The sequence below is a fragment of the Otolemur garnettii genome, unplaced genomic scaffold (assembly GCF_000181295.1).
Source record: "Otolemur garnettii isolate 467f Iridium unplaced genomic scaffold, OtoGar3 scaffold00072, whole genome shotgun sequence".
Classification (NCBI taxonomy): Eukaryota; Metazoa; Chordata; class Mammalia; order Primates; family Galagidae; genus Otolemur; species Otolemur garnettii.
Window position 1 is genome coordinate 8,290,790 of NW_003852467.1, and position 19,278 is coordinate 8,310,067.

A 19,278-nucleotide genomic window follows, 5' to 3' on the forward strand; every position below is an offset into this window, starting at 1 on the left:
GCCCGTGACATACATATTTTTAAATTTTCTTGCAAGTTCAACTAACCATTTAAAAAGACATTTCTATTTTATTTCATTCAGCATTTTTAGGTATTTCAGAGCAGAGAATGGAGGTATCTAACCACATTTCACAGAGTATTTGTCCAATGATTTTTAAATTCCAAGGTCCATAAGAAGTGGGAATTGAAAAAAAAAAAGGATTATTTTCATGTGCAACTTATGAAATCTAGATAAATATCAGGTACTCAACAAGCATTACAAAAATGTTCAGGACTGAGTAAATTGAGGTTATGGAGATTAAACAAGTCATTATAAGTAAGAATTTAGAACAGTTTCTGTCACATAGTAAATACTCAGTAGGTGTTAAATTATTATTATCTATTATTGTTTTATATTAATGAGCATCATCTACATATGATGATATCTTCTTTTTCTCATGGCTAGTAATGGTACATCCCAACTTTCCTATAGTTATGTTCTAGATTGCATGTTTTCTGTTTAAGAGTGAAAACATCAGCTTGGCACCTGTAGCTCAGCAGTTAGGGCGCCAGCCACAAGCACCAGGGGTGGTGGGTTCAAACCTGGCCCCAGCCTCCTAAACACAAATGAACAACAACAACAAAAATAGCCAGACATTGCGGAGGGTGCCTGCAGTCCCAGCTACAAGGGAGGCTGAGGCAAGAGAATCTCTTAAGCCCAAGAGTTTGAGATTGCTGTGAGCTGTGACGCCACAGTACTCTACCCAGGGCAACATAGTAGGACTCTGTCTCAAAAAAAAAAAAAGTGAAAACATCATGCTTTTTATTCAAAGTTATCACATCTTGACATTAAATGATTACTTGATTCATACATCTTTTCACAACCCATTCAATATATTGAGGGATTAAAACAATAAATTAAAGTAATTAATGTCAGTTGTTTCATATGAGTTATTAGAAATTACTCATGAGAGAGGTTTTTTGCTTATGGCTTGAACTCCAAATCAACATTACATAGCCAAATTGACTAAACTCAGTTTCATCATTTTAATGAACTTACTCTCTTTTAATTCAAAAGTTTGAATTAATATGAATTATCTATGAGTTACAAATTATGACAGATATTTACTTATAAAGACAGCTAAGACTGCAATATGCTCTAATTTATCAAAATCAATACACATGATGGTTGTTGTGGGCCTAGATCCTGGCATATTAGCAAACATACAAAGACTGGAAAGATCTGCCCCTGTTATCAATTTTATCAATTTCGATTAGGCTATAGTCAGTAAAAAGTACACTTGAATCCATGAAGTAATTTAACAAAAATAGTTCTATTTAACAGAAGATTAATTATACTATGTTTTTAAGAAATAGAAAAAAGAAAATAGAAGCAATCACTCCATCCCCAGGCCAGACCACAAATACACCATTCCATTACATCAGTGGCAGGATAATTAAAGGTCTTAGTAAAATGTGTCTCAGTTGAACCTAAAAGATAAATCTTTCATAGCGATCAGCAAGAGCTAATATGAAAACTACAATCCCTTGCTATTAATTATACAGTAGAGTAAATCATAGACTGAAGTTCAGGGAATTAAATTTTATTCCTGAATTTGTCACTATGACTCTTTGTAACCTTGATAAAGCCACTTAACCTTTCTTTGCCTCAGCTTCCTCATCCATAAAAAGAAGTGGAAGATATACCTTCTGAGAGCATAAAGTCAGCTCTGGTTGACTGGAGAGTAGTTTAACTATACTATTGTACTAACTCCGTTAAAAATGTTATACCAAGTATAAAGATGCTACTAAAACTATCATATCTTTGTAGCAATTGCCTCATGCTTTCTGCCTCTTTTTTTTTGAAAGTAAGTGTTCCTTTCCTCACTTCCTTGCTGTTCTTGCTGACTCTCACATTTAGTAGGGAAAATATTTCTTGAGATAACATTTGCACAATCCATTCTCTTACCGTTAATTCATTCTATGATCCAGCCCTAGAAATTAAATGGATTTTTAACTGATCTGGCTCATGTCCAAAATTTGTGATGGAAATATGGTTGTTACTTTGTATTAGATCTTTCTTTTTCCAATTTTAGAAAAATGCTGTGATCAGAAGGGGAAGTAAGCATTAAACAGACAAAAGTGAATACCATGTATTTTAATCAATAATTCTAAAAAACGGGTATTTCTTTTGTTCTTACACCTAACAAATCCAAAAATTTGTACCATTACAAATGTCTATATTTTTTTCTCTGCATAGTTCACATTTTAAGAAGAGTCTAATTTATTTTTGAATTACTAGGTCACTTATGGATCACCTGTCAGTGTGTCTTTTCTTCATACCACATTCCCACAAATAATCTGGCAGAGGGCTAGTATTTTTTTTTCTTTTGAGACAGAGCCTCAAGCTGTCCCCCTGGGTAGAGTGCCATGGCATAACAGCTTCCAGCAATCTCCAACTCCTGGGCTCAAGCGAGTCTCCTGCCTCTGCCTCCCAAGTAGCTGGGACCACAGGTCCCGCCACAATGCCTGGCTATTTTTTGGTTGTAGCTGTCATTATTGTTTGGCGGGCCCAGCTGGATTCAAACCCACCACGTTAGGTGTATGTGGCTGGCGTCTTAGCCACTTGAGCCATAGGTGCCGAGCCAGAGGGCTAGTATTATAGTAATAGAATGTAAGTTAGAGTTTAGTTCAAGGAACCCTAAGATATGGCAATTTATATCAATACATACTTGAATATTTTCACATTTTTATTTAGCAATATTAAAGTACAGAATTTTTTTTTATAAAATCCAAACCAGATGGATGGGTGGAGGGAGGGTGATTGGTAGGGTCACCTCTATGGTTTATCTTACAAGGGTACAAATGAATCTTTCTAAAAGCAGAGTATGAATGTCTTAACTCAATAACTAAGAAAATGACATGAAGGCTACGTTAACCAGTTTAATGAGAGTATTTCAAATTGTATATGAAAACACCATACTGTACCCCATGATTGCATTAATGTACACAGCTATGATTTAATAAAAAAAAAATCCAAACCAGAATTTTATGAGTATCAAACCAGATCTTATAAGCTTTAAGAAATAATAAAATTTAGAAGTATGGGACATTTGCTGTTTATATTCCCTTTTTGTTCCCTAGAGTACATTTTACTTCTTTTGGCACCTCCAGTTTCCTTTGCAATCCCATTCCTCTTCTCCTCTCAGCCCATTTGGTTGGAATAGGTTCATGACCCAAACCAGCCTAAAGATTCCTAGGAAATTCGAAAATATTTATACTCTGAACAAGCAAATCGACTCTTAGGTAAAAGTTTTATAGAAATGCTGCTTTTGTGCTCAAGGAAGTGTATGTGTGTGTGTCTACGTGCATCTGTGTGTGCACATAAGATGGTTCAAGCACTATTACTTATATTAACAAAAAGTTAAAATAATCCCAAATATCTATTAACAAAAATGTGAGATTTCTATATAACAGAATATTATAACATAAGAATAATGAATAAACTGCAGATAAATTGAATAACATGCATGAATATTTAAAACTAAATTTGGAGCTGGAAAAGCCAGATGTAATACAATACACAGTGTGTGCAGCCAAATTTATAAGCTTCAAAAATAGACAAAAATTTAGCTGTATTGCTTGGGCATGCATATTAGCTAATAAAACTCTTTAAAAGACAAGAATACAAGTATCATAAATCATATACATAGCCATTAATAGGGAAGAGGTGGTTTATAATTGTAAGAGCACATGGGACATCTGTGGTGCCAATACTGTTCTATTTATTCACTAGTTGTGTTCTTTTGATAACATGCTAAGTAGCTGTGTGTTCATATGTTATACACTCTGTTATATTTCACTATTAAAAGAAACAAGTGAAGAAATATAGCCTCAATTTTGGATTTCTTATTATGATTAAAAAACTCTACCTGAAGAGGAGTGAATGAAACATTTTGGTAAAATATAGAAAACGAGTGTGTAATAGCATGTTACATAGGTTGTATGTAGTATAGTTCCTTTTGTGTATAGAATTTTAAATAATAATTTCAATCCAAATAGAAATATCTTCCAATAAAAATACAGACTTTTGTCAAGAAAAAGAAACTAATAAAACATCTTGGTAGACTGTAATGACATGTCAAAAACTAACATGAAGCATCTTAGGAAAATTCAGTGCTGTATTTGTATCTAAACATTTGACTACAGCTAGGCATTTGAATTAACAATTATTATAAAGAAGGTGAAGTTATTTGACATAAAGTTCAACACTTATCAGCAAATGAAAAGGTTCATATAATACTCAGTGGTATTAGTAAAAGTAGAATATGAGATCTGGATTGAGGGTATCACCCTCACAGCAATTTCTCTATTTTTTAATTTTTTTTTTTTTGAGACAGAGTCTCACTTTGTCACTTTTGGTAAAGTGCTGTGGCGTCATAGCTCACAGCAACTTCAAACTCTTCAAGTGATTCTCTTGCCTCAGCCTCCTGAGTAGTTGGGACTACAGGCATCCACCATGATGTCTGGCTATTTTTTTTTTCTTTTTTAGACACGAGTTCTCACTCTGGCTCAGGCTGGTCTCAAACCTGTGACCTCAGGCAATCCACCTACCTGGACCTCCCAGAGTACTAGGATTACAGGCGTGAGCCACCACACCCAGCCAATTTCTCTATTTTTAAAAGGTCAAGAGAATTATTGTGCCTATTGTAAATACAATCTAAAGGCAACCAATTTAAACTAGATGTGTCAGTGACACTGAATTAATACATCTGACAATGCACATCTGATGAGTGACTATTATAGGTCAGACCTTATGCTAGATCCTTTTAAAGTTTGGGAAAACCCAAATTGAAAATGACATTGCCACTTTTGATTTTAGCTTCTACATGTAAGTAACTTATGAGTCATTACTCTGTTGCTATAGCAAGTAAAAGCTAAAAAAAAAAAAATAATAATAAAATAAAACAACAACCCAAACTAGTCATTTGAGAATTGGGTTTTAAGGAAGACTGTAACCACAAAATTTTGAGAGCAGGAGAATCTAGAAAGTCATAGCTAATGTTGCTTACTTGGAGCAGAAGCTACTAGAACCATAAACTCTATGTGCAATCATCAGGATCAGACTCAGTCAGACATGACATAGATTTTGGAATTATCAGAAGAATTTCAAATAACTACATTTAACATATTAAGTACTCTAATGGGAAAAATAGATAACATGGAAGAACAGCTGGATATTCTAAGTGGAGAGATTGAAATATTGAAATTCTTAAAAAGGCTCAGAAGAAAATCCTAGAAATTAAAAACATTGTAACAGAAATGAAGAATGCCTTTGATAGGCTTAATAGGACCCTGGACCTAGGCCAGGAAAGAATCAGTGAACCTGAAAATAGGTCACTAAAAACTTCACCACCTGAAATGCAAAGAGTAAAAAGAATGTTAAAAATAGAACATCCAAGAACTATAGGATAATTTCAAAAGGCATAACATATGTATAATTGTAATATCAAATGTAGAAGAAAGAAGTAGAAAAATTATTTGAAATAATAATGGCCATCGTTTTCAAAATTAATGACAGGCATCAAACCAGAAATCCAGGAAGCTCCAAAAACACCACAAGCAGGAGAGTGACCAAAGTCACTATTCCTGGCATACCATGTTCAAACTACATAAAACCACAGAGAAAACCTTGAACAAATACACAGAAAACACTGTATCTATAGAGGAAAAATAAATGATACGAATCAGAGTGAACTTCTCATCATGGTGAAAGAAAAAGAGTCAAGAATTTTATAGCCTCCAAAATTATCCTTCAAAGGGGAAAGAAAAGTAAAGGTATTCTCTGATAAATGAAAAATGAAGAAATTCATCACTAGACCTTTACTGCAAAAAAAATGTTAAAAAGAAATTTTTCAAGCAGAAGGAAAACATATAGGATAGAACTTGGTTCTCTATAAAGAGTACCAGAGAAGAAGTGAATGAGGATAAAACGAAATATCTCAATTCTCTTATTCCAAATAGATCTAAAAGATAAATCTTTATTAAAAATAAAATTATAAGAGTATCAATATAGTGGGTGATTATAGCAAATGAATAAGTGAAATGAATGACAGCAGTGTCACAAAGGATGGGAGGGAGGAACTAGGAGTACGGTGTAATAAGGCACCTATGCTCTATAGTGACTTTTGAAGACGGACTGAAATTAGTTAAGAAAATATTGAGATATCCAGGGATATCACTTAAAAATGTAAAAAGAAGAAAAATTCGTAAAAAAAATTCGAAAAAATGAAGGAGATAAAATGGGAGCATATAAAGTGGCCAATTAAAATAAAAGAAAGAAGAATGGAGGAAATACATATTGCTAAGTGAAAGAAGCTATTTTGAAAAGGGTAAATACTATGTGCTGTCAAGTATACGACATCTCGGAAAAAGCAAAACTATAGTTATGGTAAAAAGATCAGTGGCTTCCAGGGATTCAAGAAAGATGGAGGAGGATTAAATTGGTGAAGCACTGAGTGTTTATTAGGGTAATGAAACTATTCTATGTGATACTACAATTGTATGCATTTTTTAAAACACCTAGAACTTTGCAAGTTAAAGAGAACCTTAATACATGCACATTTTTAAAGATATCATTCAGGAGGTCTAAGAATACCAGGATGAAATTCAGACAGTGATAAAACAATTTAACTATATTACAAATGTGAGACAATCTGACTAAAGGAAGTCAGGGAAGAGGTGCTGATCTAAGGAACTTTGGAAATGACTAGAGTCTGTAAAGCTAAAGGCCAAAGGAACTGTACGTAAGCGCTATACCCCGATTGACAAAGTTGCTTGTCACATGAGTTCAGGTTGACAAATTCTAACACATCACTGTACAAGCACATTGGAAGTAAACAATGAAGTGAATGGATGACAGATGGTGGGAACCAGTTTTCTCACTATTGGATTGGCAGGTTACACATCACATAAACAAGGAAGAGGCTAGGATGATCCATACAGTAATTAATCAGAATTGGAAACATTGGTATCAACTCATGTTTACTTTAATGTAAGTACAGATAGTTACATATGGAAATATTTAGAGATATGTGTGTATATACTAAACTACATATATAGGTTTTCTCTTTCTCAACTGAAAGGGCTTAGAAACAACTATACCCCAGTAGCAATGAGTACACTCAACACGCAGATCTTAGTTTCTACTATGATTATTCAATAAAAGAAACATGGACTCTTTAAGAATATATATGTGATTTAGTGACTGGGGCTTGAAATACAGAGACTAATGACATAGTTAACATAATGACCAAGTAAACGAGATGAGGTATATATTAACCAGTGTGATGTAAGCGTTCCTAATTCTATATGAAATAAGCACATTGTACCCCATAAATGCATTAATGTATACATGATCTATGTGTTTGTGATTTAATAAAAAAAATTAAAAAAATTAAAAAACAAACAAAAAAATATATAAGGAAATGCTTATATATTAAAGCAAATGAATTTGCTTTATTTATAAAGCAAAATTTATATATATAAATTTATATATAAAGCAAAATTTATATAATAAAAAAATAAAAAAATTAAAAAACAAACAAAGAAATATATAAGGAAATGCTTATATGCTCAACACACTCCCACACACATGCACATAAAATGATTGGGGTATGTCAAAGGAACAAAGGAGTCAACTACAAGAACCACCACTGTTTGAAGCTGGGATAATTTCAGCAACGAAATAAATTATTTGGATTATAAGTCAAAGTATAAGAAAAATATCCATGAATCCATATTGATAAACAACTGAACAAGTAGATAAGTGTGGGAGAATAGACATTTAAGCATTTCATGTAAAAGAATATCAAATAATTTATGTAGCTACTCTGCTCTCGAAGAGGTGGAGTGCATATGGTAAATTCTATCCAAGAAGTACAGCAGACCAACCGGTGGTGGGGTGGAAGAATGTTATAGCAGAGAATAAACCTGCCAGACACTCCCGCAGGTGCTCAAACTCAGTACCTACAGTGATAAACCATGTTGATACTGTGATATCGCTGTGATCTTCCAAGAACATAATAACCTTAGTCTACTCAGGAAAAAAAAAAAACAAACTGTCAAATCCAAAATCCTAAATATAGGACATTCTATAAAATACCTACAAAGCACGCTTCAAAATCCTAAAGGTCATCAAAAATAAAATGTGAAACAGTCACAGCCAAGAAGAGCCTAAGGATACCTAAACCTAAATGTTCTGTTCTGTTCTGGATGCAATCCTGGAACAGAAAAGGGACATGCGGTTACACATGACATAAACAAGGAAGTGCAAAGTGTAAAGAAAATCTGAATAAACCATTAGCTTTAGCTAATAATACTGTATCAAACTTAGTTGATTAATTATGACAAATGTACCATATTAATTTTAGTTGCTAGCAATAGGGGAAGTGGATGTGGCTATCTGGGATATCTGCTATCATGTACTTTTTTCTAAAATCAAAATGTTTATGTTGAGTTTTTCCTAAAATCAAATGTTTATGTAAAAAATGAGGCATTGGCCTTGACCTTAAGTAGAATACACACTTGTGGAAAAACAAGGGTACCGACAAACAGTGAAAATGCAATGTGCTAAGTGCAGCAGGTGGGATGCTAAATGTGCTGTGGATGCGTCAAGGACTGTGCACCTCAAAAAGAAGGTAATATTTTAGCTGTGACTTGAAGAAAGAATACGAATCAGCCCTTGACAAGAGAGAAGAAAAAGCATTCCAGAGGGAGACACCATGCGTAAGGGTTCAGAGGGAGGACACTGGAGGAAGACAATGAAAATTTCAATTTGGCTGAGGCTTATAAAAAACAACGAAGGCTAGAGAGGATGCTGAGACACCTTCAATTTTTTAAAAATAACAAAAACTGAAATACTAAAAGTGCCAGGCAGGTTTATTATTCTTTTCACTGTGATCTGTTTTCCGGGACTAGTACTTCGCTTCATTAGGCACATACCTGTTCAATAATGGGGGGATAGCCCATAAAAATTCACAATACTGTCTGCACATTTAGCCATTTCATTTAGCCAGAAGTGTTCTTTTTGCATATGGGATTTTTGTTTATTTTTAAAGAGACATTACAACAAACATCAAAATATTTGTTTATTATCAGTTATTCCGTTCCACTAAAACTAAATGATATGTCTTGCATAATATTTACATTAAATACAATATGATAATAATCTGCAAAAAACTAAGACACAAACCAGTGATTCATTATCACTCAGAAACTGCTCGCCTTTTTGCTTTACTGAGGGACATACTTTGGTTTCTAAGAACTGTTCTATTGGTTGGCCACAGTGGAAGTAAACATGCTATAGGATCACACCATTTAAAGTGATGTTATGCAGAAATATATCTTCTCAATAGACTTGTACTTAATACCTAAAATACACTGACGTACATAGTTTTTCATGCCAGGGCATTCAGTTTTCTATTTACTCAAAATTTCATATATAGTCAAACTGTACTTTAAATTTATATGCCCAAATCGGTGTCTCAGGTAAGGATATCTAAGATAGAAATATTCTTGAGAATCAATTGAATGAAACATTTCACTAAAATTTTCACTAACTCCCTCTTGGATATCAAGACTTTGTTATTTTTCTCTGCATATGGCGGAAGGAAGATCTTTTTGGACAAATGAATCTGAGACAGTACAGTAGCCCTGGAAAGCATCTAGGAGATGTCTAAGAGTTCTATTTTTAGTTCTATGAGATAGCCTTATATAGGTTGTTTTAGTAATTGAGACTCTGTGTCTAGTTTCCATGGGATTTGTGCTCCAATTGGCTTGTGTTATTAATAATGGCTTAGAATACTAATATTTCTAGAAAGGTGAAAGCTGTGTTTACTTAGAATTAGTTCCATACTCCAAAGAATAATAACTAGAAGTACATTCTATTTTTTGTTCAGAACAGTTTTCCATTATAGTTTTAAATTCCTTTGTTTCAATAGCTACTGCTTAGAAAAGTTATGCCAGTATAGAATGAAAGTGCTGAATCCCAGCACTAGACCACCAGGCAGGTCAATACAGGTTGAGTTCAAAAATTGAATAATAAATGAAAAAGAACTTTCAATATTTACCATTTAGAAACCCAAATACAGATAGATGTATTAAAAGAAATTGATTATTATAAGATATAGATGACAATCACGAAACACTTTGCATATACAGGAAAACTATTTTTACTGAATCAATGAACAAATAAAAATATGTTTAATTTAAATAGTTACTGTCCTTTTTATGCTTTTCTATACATGTTTCACAAATATAATTATACAAAAAAGTCACCAAGAAGAATCTCTCTCCAAAAGGCTATGAAAATGATGTTTTTAACTTCCTAACGTTGCTCTTATTTTCCTTCCCTTTTTCTCGTGGAACCACTTTTAGAGAAGTAAATTATAAAGTAAGAAAAGGTACGAAGATAATTTTGACATGATCTAAAAGTATGCACATTTAAATATAATTCTCATTTTGTAAATCGATTTCATACATATTACCTTACCTCATTTGATCCTTGCAAAAACTGTATGAAATAAACAAGACAAAGTTTATCATCACCATTTTCTACTCGAGGAAGCTAAGATTCTGAAGGTTATGGTGGTGCCTCCAAAGGCATGTGACTAGCGAGTTACAGATTCACGATTATAGGTAGGATTCTGAATTTTGTTCTCCTGAGTCCTCCCCCTTTAGCAACTACGTATGGAAATGACTCAATAATTATTTAGTTATTGAAGTACCTGAAGTTATTTTATTTCATGAAAATATGTCAGGTTCATAGAGCGATGAATAAATAAAAGAGATAAAGGATTTTTTTTTAATTTGGAGTAAGACAGAGAGGTAGGATTTCATATATTCCATTTCATCACTCTAGAAAATGTTTCCAAACCTGATATCAGTATAAAAATACATATAAACATAATTTGGGGAAATTGTAAACTCATTATTTCAAGTACTTTCAAAAGCTAACATTTCTGTAATTCCCTAAACATTCTCTTTAACCTTTCAAATGTATTTCAGTGGAAGATGATTTAAAAGCAGGGAGAACTAAATCCCATCTGTACCTATAGCAATCCACTTAGCATTTGGTTAAGTACTTCTTTCACTGTAGAGATTTAAAAAACAATATGAAGCACAGAAACTTAAATAGTGGTTTCAGAACTTGCAAATGAAATAAAGAAGACTATGTTTACCTGTAACAGTTAATTCAGTAGTTCTTCTCACAACAAAACCTCCATATTTTAACTCACAGGTATAGTTTCCAATGTCATCTTCTCTGACTTCTCTTATAAGCAAGGTGTCTCTTTTGAATACAATACTCGGTCTCCATGTTTTTGTTCTACATTCCTACATAAAGAACATAACACTTTGGTAGTACATACAGTAACTAAAACATAAAGGAAAATATTTTAAATAAGTAAACCAAAAGATCTTGAAGTTATATTTTAAAAGGAGAACAAGGTTAGAATTAATGCTAAAGTATTTCATTCATTCTTCAAATCTCTGGGAATCAGTCACCTCAATTCAAAAAGAGTTATTCTTACGAGTCACTTTACTAACTTACACGATTAGTGTCTCTATGCTAGACATATATTGGTTTATTAGATGTAAGAATAGAAATGTATAAGTAGTAGATATAAGACTACTAGTACCATTTTTAGAATCAAAATATTTCGTGTTTAATAATAAGAAATTAACCAAAATGCAATAATGTATACATGATCTATGTGTTTATGATTTAATAAAAAAAATTAACCATATTGAAATTGATAATATAAAATACAAAATATATCATTGCAATGGAAAATAGATTAATTCTACAAAGGAGAATGCTTCTCTTTCAATATTTAAAACATCTAATGTGGCGTTTAGTAAAAAAAAAAAAATCTATTCATAGCATGTACATTCTAAAATCCATAAAAGAAACAATCAACATTTATATGCAAGTCTGTATAGTCTCATAAATATCTGTTTTCATTGTTGATAGACCTACCAAATTATGGTGTCTGAATTAAGCTTTGGATTATAATGATGTTGGCTCAGGAGATTTCTGTTTTTGCCAAAACAGAAGTTCATTTTCTCCAGCCAGATTTGAAATCAATGGAATGAGGATAAAATAGCTTTAAACCCTTTGACACTTTTCAGAGGTAATATTATTTCTAAAAAATTGCCTTGCCAAATAAAATTTTTGTAGACTATCATTTTATGTGGCTCAATGCCTTTGTGTAATTGAGGGATAATTATCCAGTTATTTCAGACCAAAATATACATTGCCATATTATTTGTGTAAATTGTTGGTTATTTGTATAAATTGTACACTGAATGTGTGGAATCTCTGTTTAGCCAGACTCATTATTTTATAGTATTCTACTTTTGAAATAGCCTTTAAATTTCAGCTATTTCTAGAGGCTAAACCTTGATTATGGAAAAATAATCTGAAATGTTGTAAGACTTCCAAATTTTACATATACTGCATCTCCACCACTACTCTACTAGTTTGTATAGCTTAAGGTCAAAACAGTGGAAACATGATTAAGAAAAGATCAGTCATTTTTTTTAATTGAGTGCATATGAGTGTATGTAGTCACTCATCTTTCAGTAAATTTTGAGATGCTGATTGCAAAAGGTGAGAAAAAAATACAGAACTCTTAATCAGCTTATTAGTGAACAAAAAATATTTGCACATCTAGAAGCTGAATATTCACATGAGTGCTAGAAAAAAAACCTGGGGGAAAGACCTTGGCTCAAACTCCCCTAATACCACTCTTCCTTGTAGCAATCATCAGGGCTTGCTCAGAATCTGCCTGTGGAAGGCAAGCAAACCACAGAGTATCAAGGATGAGAAATACTCTAATAAGAAAAGAGAAAAAATAAAATTCATTCCCACAGGAACAGAGACCAGTTATTTGAATGCTGTTTCACATTTCCTAGGATAGAAGAAAACCAAGCAACAAGTAGGAAAACCTTTCAGCAGTTCCCTTGATGTTCTGAACCCTCCATTTTTATTATGAAAAATCAAAATTAAGTCTTAGGGAAGAACATTGCTGATGTGGGCAAAATCCTTAAAAAATTGTTAAAAGTTAGTTTCTTGTTTCCTTTCTTTTTCCCCCTTGTTTCATTTCTAACAGTTTTTAATTCATTAGTGATTAGTCATAAGGGCCTACATTACATATACCAACATTTGTGGATTTAGTTACAAAGAGATTGGTTTCCTTGAAGTCCTTTTTCAAGTGAGTAGACAAAGTAAATGTTACATAAGTAATCTTCAAGCCATGAATGAAATATTCTGGATGAACTTTTATAACATCGACACTATTTTTTAAATACATTTAATAACAAAAATTATTTTATAGTGTGAATGAGTTTAAAATTATGTCAAATATGGAATATCAGTAAGTGTCAATGATGTGATGGGAAAGATAAGGGTTGAATTATTCCATTTAAGTTTAAGATTTCTTTTGGTTTTGGAAGAAAGCACTTTAACACTGTTTTTATAAAGTTATAAAAATTTCCAAAGATGTTATTTCTTTAAAATATGTAGGTTTATGTATAAAGAGGTTAGAATATGGACAAAATTACTCATATTAAATAGAACATTCCATTAAAAATTATGGTACCATCTTAAATCAGAATGAAATTAATCCTTTTTCTCCTTGTTTGGGGATATTTTAGAATGCTATTATAATACAAAGAACCCTGAAATGAATCAACTCAGACTATGACAGGTTTGAAAAACTGCTCATATAAGCAAAATATAAATGCTAAAATAATAGTGTATTATAATGTACTAATAATACAAATATTATCAAAGCCCCACTATTAAAAACATAATGACAAGAAGAACTTTCTTTGGCATTCTAGGAAAGCACAGCTGAACTACATCACACCCATTTTTTAAGTTTTTAATCCAATTTGCCCCAGAATAAGATGCACATTAAGCCATTTATAAGCAATAATATCACCCACAGACCATACCTTGTACCAAAGGATTTCAGGTTCTCTGGTTGGTAGTAAAAAATCCTCTATGTCACGGCATGAAATTTCTTTGCTTTTGCTAAGTTCAGCTTTTTCAAAGTACTTCATCTTGGAATTGTAGCAGAGTCCAGTGTCATTTTCACCCACAGTCAGGGAGATGGATACTTTCATACAGTAAGTAGAGTTTCTGTAACAAAGTAGAATAAATATGGTGACCTGGTCTGAAGAAAAAAAGCAAGTGCTGTCAAGGCACTATGTTTAATTCACTCAAAAAAAAGAAAGAAAGAAAGAAAGAGAAGCAAAACTCCATTGTTTAACTCATTTTATGGCATCCTGACTTATTCCAGAGAGTTCTCTGTTGTCATCCAACTAAACAATGTTTTGGTTTTGTGAACTCAACTGTATATTTGTTTTTATTTGCCGGGAAAAAAAAAAGTTTGGTTTTATATCTAAATTCAGCTTGAGAAATGTTCAATAGAGATTTTTGTACTAGAAAAAGAGAAGAAAAATAAAGGAAGATCAGGTCAGGAAAGAAGTCAAGTCTGGGTTTATTCTAAAATTGGCAAACTCAGGAGAGAAGTAGAAAAAATGTAACTGACCTATTAATCACAATGGAAGAAAGGAATAATACTTCTCACTCTTAAAGTACCAGTTATCTTTGTAAGAAGAGAAGTTATGGACAAGTCAGAGCAGAAAGCGTTCTTAGATAAAAGTAAGTTACTATCTTTACTGACCCATGTCTGTTCTGAGTTGGTACCTGGAGTTCATGTTATCACAGAGAAGCATTCTACTGTGTTACATAAGGGCAATCCTATCTTGATGGATTTTACAGAACCAGGTCGTTAAGTCATCATCTCATTTTTTCCTTTGCTGGTTACTAAATCAAGTTTATAACTTGGAATAAGTGGAAATATGGACTATAAGTAATGTTCAGAGATCTTTTGGAAGAGTTGGCATCAAATGAGGTTTTTGTATAAATTCAAGTCTCCGGACATTCAGTGAACACTAATATTGTGTCAGGCATAGTGCCAGCCAGTGGAAATAAAGAGAGGAATAATATATTAGATTCAAGATTTGATAGAGAACTTCTCATTTGGTAAGTGCGTAATATGGGTTTAGCTATTTGCCCTCTCCAAATCTCATGTTGAAATTTCATCCCCAGTGTTGGAGGTGTGGCGAGTGGGAGGCGATTATGTCATGGTGACAGATGCCTCATGAATGGCTTGGTTCATGACTCCCCTTGACTCTTCCTTTTGAATGAGTTCTTGCTGTATTAGTACATGCAAGAGCAGGTTGTTTAAGAGGGGAGGAGGGAGGGTGATTGGCAGGATCTCACCTGAGGGTGCTCAGCATGCCCCTTGGGTAGAGCGCTCAACTACAACTTGAACTTTACCTTAGAATTGAAAACAATGTAACCTAAACATTTGCACCCTCATATCAATCTGAAATACAGAAAAAAGCTTTGTACTTCTCTCTTGCTCCTTCCCTAGCCATGTGACACACCTGCCTCCCTTGTCTTCCAGCATGATTAGAAACTCCTTGAAGCCCCTCACCAGAAGCAGATGCCATACCCATACTTCTTGTATAGTGTGTAGACTCATGAGTCAAGTAAACTTCTTTTCTTTATAAATTATCCAGCTGCAAGTATTTCCTTATAGTAATGCAAATGGTTTAAGATGGTGGCCAACTGCTTATTCATGTACGTGGCCATCAAATTCCTGTAGTTTAATCTCACTGCTTACTATCTAGACAAGATCAAGACATTTATGTAAGCCCTCTGGGTCTCAAGTGGGGTGTAGGGGCAACACGTGCCTAAGTATTAAAAAGGATACTGCATAGAAATTTGCCTGGCTTGTCATCCATGCTCAGTGATCTTGATTCTTCTCTCTTTGCATCTGTGCACACAGACTGCAGCCCCCAAGTACTTTGCCTTAGTCAGATAAGAGTCCTTGGCATATAAGCAGCTCCATTATTTAGATTCTTGCTTTTGTTTAATGCTAAAATGATGTGATGAGAATAACCAAAAAATATCTAGGGCGACTATACAGCTTTCTATTGGATAAAAAAGAATATTTCTACAAATTAGAAGGTTTATTGAATATGGGCATCTTTGGCTTCCTATAATACCTAGTCCACAGGGAGATAAAAAATACTTAATAGGAGAAACTATTAACCATTAAGCAAACTCAACTGGAAGTCTGGAAAAAAGTCCTGATAGTATGTGTTCAAGAGTTTTGCTAGAATAAGACACATTCCCTGTCCTGAACCTCTCACAATCTAGGCAAAGAGATACACAAAGAAGTAAACAGTTCAAATTCAAAATGATAATTACTACAAAGATATATGAACTACCACAGTCATGCCAAAGTAAGAAACCAGGAGGTTTCATAAATGGTAATATATGAATGTCTTAAAGAATGAATAAGAATTTGGGATGTTTTTTCTTTGTGTTTTTGAAAGACAAGCAGGCAAAGGAAGGGATTTGGCAATTTAGAGAAGATTTATTTCAGGGAGCGGTATGTACAAAGGCTAGAAAGTATGACACGACTTGGCGTGTTTAAGAAATTGTAAATAACGTGAAGTTACTGGATTATAAGGTAGTTCAAAAGGACCTGAGGTTGGAAACATGCACAGCGTCCAGACTGACAGTTATGTAAGCCACTTCAAAAAGTTGGGCTTTGTGTTGAGGAAGGCTGAAATTTGGATCTTGAAAAGATTTTTCTGATTGTAATGAGAAAAATGGATTACATTGTAAGGAAGACGAAATGCAGCAAGACAAATTAGAAAACAATTACATTCATTCTGGAAAAAAAATACCGGCATCAATAAAGGCAGTGCACATTGGGATAAAAAAGTGATCGTGTCCAAAATATATGTAAAATAGTGAATCAATGTAACAGTGAGCAAGCAAAGGAAATAGAGAGGCATCCAAGACGATGAAGAATTTTTCTCAATTGAGTATATGAAAGATAGAGTCAATCTTTCAGCATGAAAAATACTGAAAAAGAAATAGGTTTGAGAAAAAAGAGAGTATGTTACATTTTACCTTGAGCTTCGCACCCACATGAAAAAGATATCTCTCTTCGGGTTGCCAGCAATATCGCTCATGCATTATTTATTAATTTTATTCCAACATAGCCTAGATCATGCTCTTTCCAGGCTCATTGTAAGACAATGTTTTTTTTTTTTCAGGAAAACATATTAATCATAGTTAAGCTCTTAACTATCTCAGGATACATTCTAATGTGTCTTAAGAAAATATTTAGGTTTTGGAATAACGCATATTTGTAGAATACATTAGGATTAAAAGATAAACAGAGACCTTTCTAAGAAGTAAATCAGCACATTCTAATTTTGAGCCTTCCACAGAAACTGAATACTTTTGTCTGTTGTACCACATCTCTTTGTGTCAAATAGCAGACATTATATCACACACACACACACACACACACACACACACACAGAGGAGGCAAGGTTGAGTTAAGAGCAAGAACTCCAAAGCCCAACTGCAGGGGTTCAAGATAAAGTTGCTTGCCTTTTTGTTGGCTTCCATTTCCTTATTTGTAAAAGGAGAAAATAATAGTAAAGACTATTATTTATCAAATAAGTTAAAACACATAAAGATCTTAGAACAGTGCCCATCTTACAGTGAGCCCTCTGTGTTAGATCTTATCATCGGCACTGCAGCTCACTTGTTTATGTTTCTAGTTTGCCATAGACCCACACAGTATTTCTTCAGCAGGTAAGTTAAAAAATAGCACCATGATGATTTCAGTTCTTTGATGTTGAATTAGTTTGAAGCATAAACATCCAGATAAACCCTTACACTTGTCATTTAGGAGATCTGAGTGGGCTGGACAAGACTAGCTAAAATGGAAGAAAATATGGACTCCACCCCCACCCCAATCATCTCCTCTTCCTCTTCTGTAAAGACAACTGACCTCAAATCCTCAGAAAGTGGTTCTAGGTAAGCGCGGTTAGGTGTTCTTATTTTCCTGACTTTTATTCCCCAGCTCTGTGAGGTGAGTGATGATTTACAACTGTCTGGTAATGTCTAGAATTCCAGACTCCCCAGGATAGCACTATTTTCAAATTACTTTCCATGTTTTAATACTTGTTTACCATTTCTGTTCATCAGGAGGTGATTTAAAAAAGCTAAAAATAAAATAGCATCCAACAAACACTATAGTCCTATTTACCGAGAAGAGCTAATAGGAAGCAAGCAATGTGTGACACATTAATAAACTTATGATCCCCCCGAGGAAAATTTACACACCCTTAAAGCAAAGAGTGCATTCTGCCATCATCAAACTTGAGCGTGACTGCTATGGCATTCTGCTGTCAGGGAAATAGTGCAGAATAAGTTAGCCGGGTAAGGACAATCCTCCTACAGGACTTACGGCAAAGTCATTAGAACATATTTACTTGGCTATTGTTGTTTATAACAAATGGGCTGAGGTCTAGGCAAGAACTTAAACCATAACTATGACTATCAGTGTCTATGAAATGTCTAAAGAGATAGGACATACATGCATGCAGAGTTTTTATAACTCAAGAGCCAACACCCAATTATCATTTCCAGGGAAGAAAGAGTATTAGTATGGACTTAAAAAAATACACAGATGGAGTTTTCTCTGGCAAGGGTAACCCTGTGGTCCACACCAGGTACACACAGTGTACTGTACAAATAACTCAGAGTTACTTCTTTTAATGTCTGAACATTATAGCAGAGGAACCTAATGCCTAAAACAAGCCAGTGAGTTGTCTAAGTTCTACCTATTATAATTACTGGAAGAAATGGGATTTGAATGCACAGATCCTAATTTTTAATTCATTGCTATCTTCTACATGCTACTGGAGATAATTAGTGCTAAGACATAGAAACTATATATACATGTATATTTAGTATTGTTTAAAACAAAAGAAAGTTTTCTATCTATAGTCTCTGGTTTTATTGTATTTTACTGCCTAAAATGAATGTATTATGAAGAAATGCAAAATATGATCTAACTTTATATTTAAAAAAAATTAAGTCCTTAAAGTCTCGCAAATCTTATAAGAGTTAAAAGAGAGCAAATGGCAGGTTTTAATGAAATACCATGGTTTCTTTATCTTCTCCTACTATAGAAAGCATGGACTTCTAAAGCACTGGCTTAGAGTCTTGTCTTATAAAGGAAAAGAAATCTAACCTTAAATCCAGTACATATACTCCAAATCTATAAATATTTTGGGACATAATTAAGAAACTAATATATGACAAAAAGAAAACTGAAAATGA

The 19,278-nt window shown here is 33.5% G+C and overlaps 1 protein-coding gene across 2 annotated transcripts in view; it reads right to left on the bottom strand.

The window, feature by feature from the left end:
- IL1RAPL1 (interleukin 1 receptor accessory protein like 1) overlaps positions 1 to 19,278 on the bottom strand; it is a 1,308,770-nt gene that overhangs the window by 506,913 nt on the left and 782,579 nt on the right. For both annotated transcript variants that reach the window (XM_003793744.2, XM_012807604.1), the window contains 2 exons: positions 14,001 to 14,187; positions 11,219 to 11,372 (listed from right to left, as the gene is read on the bottom strand). In XM_003793744.2, coding sequence (XP_003793792.1) covers positions 11,219 to 11,372; positions 14,001 to 14,187 — 341 coding nt within the window. The remainder of the gene's footprint in view (positions 1 to 11,218; positions 11,373 to 14,000; positions 14,188 to 19,278) is intronic.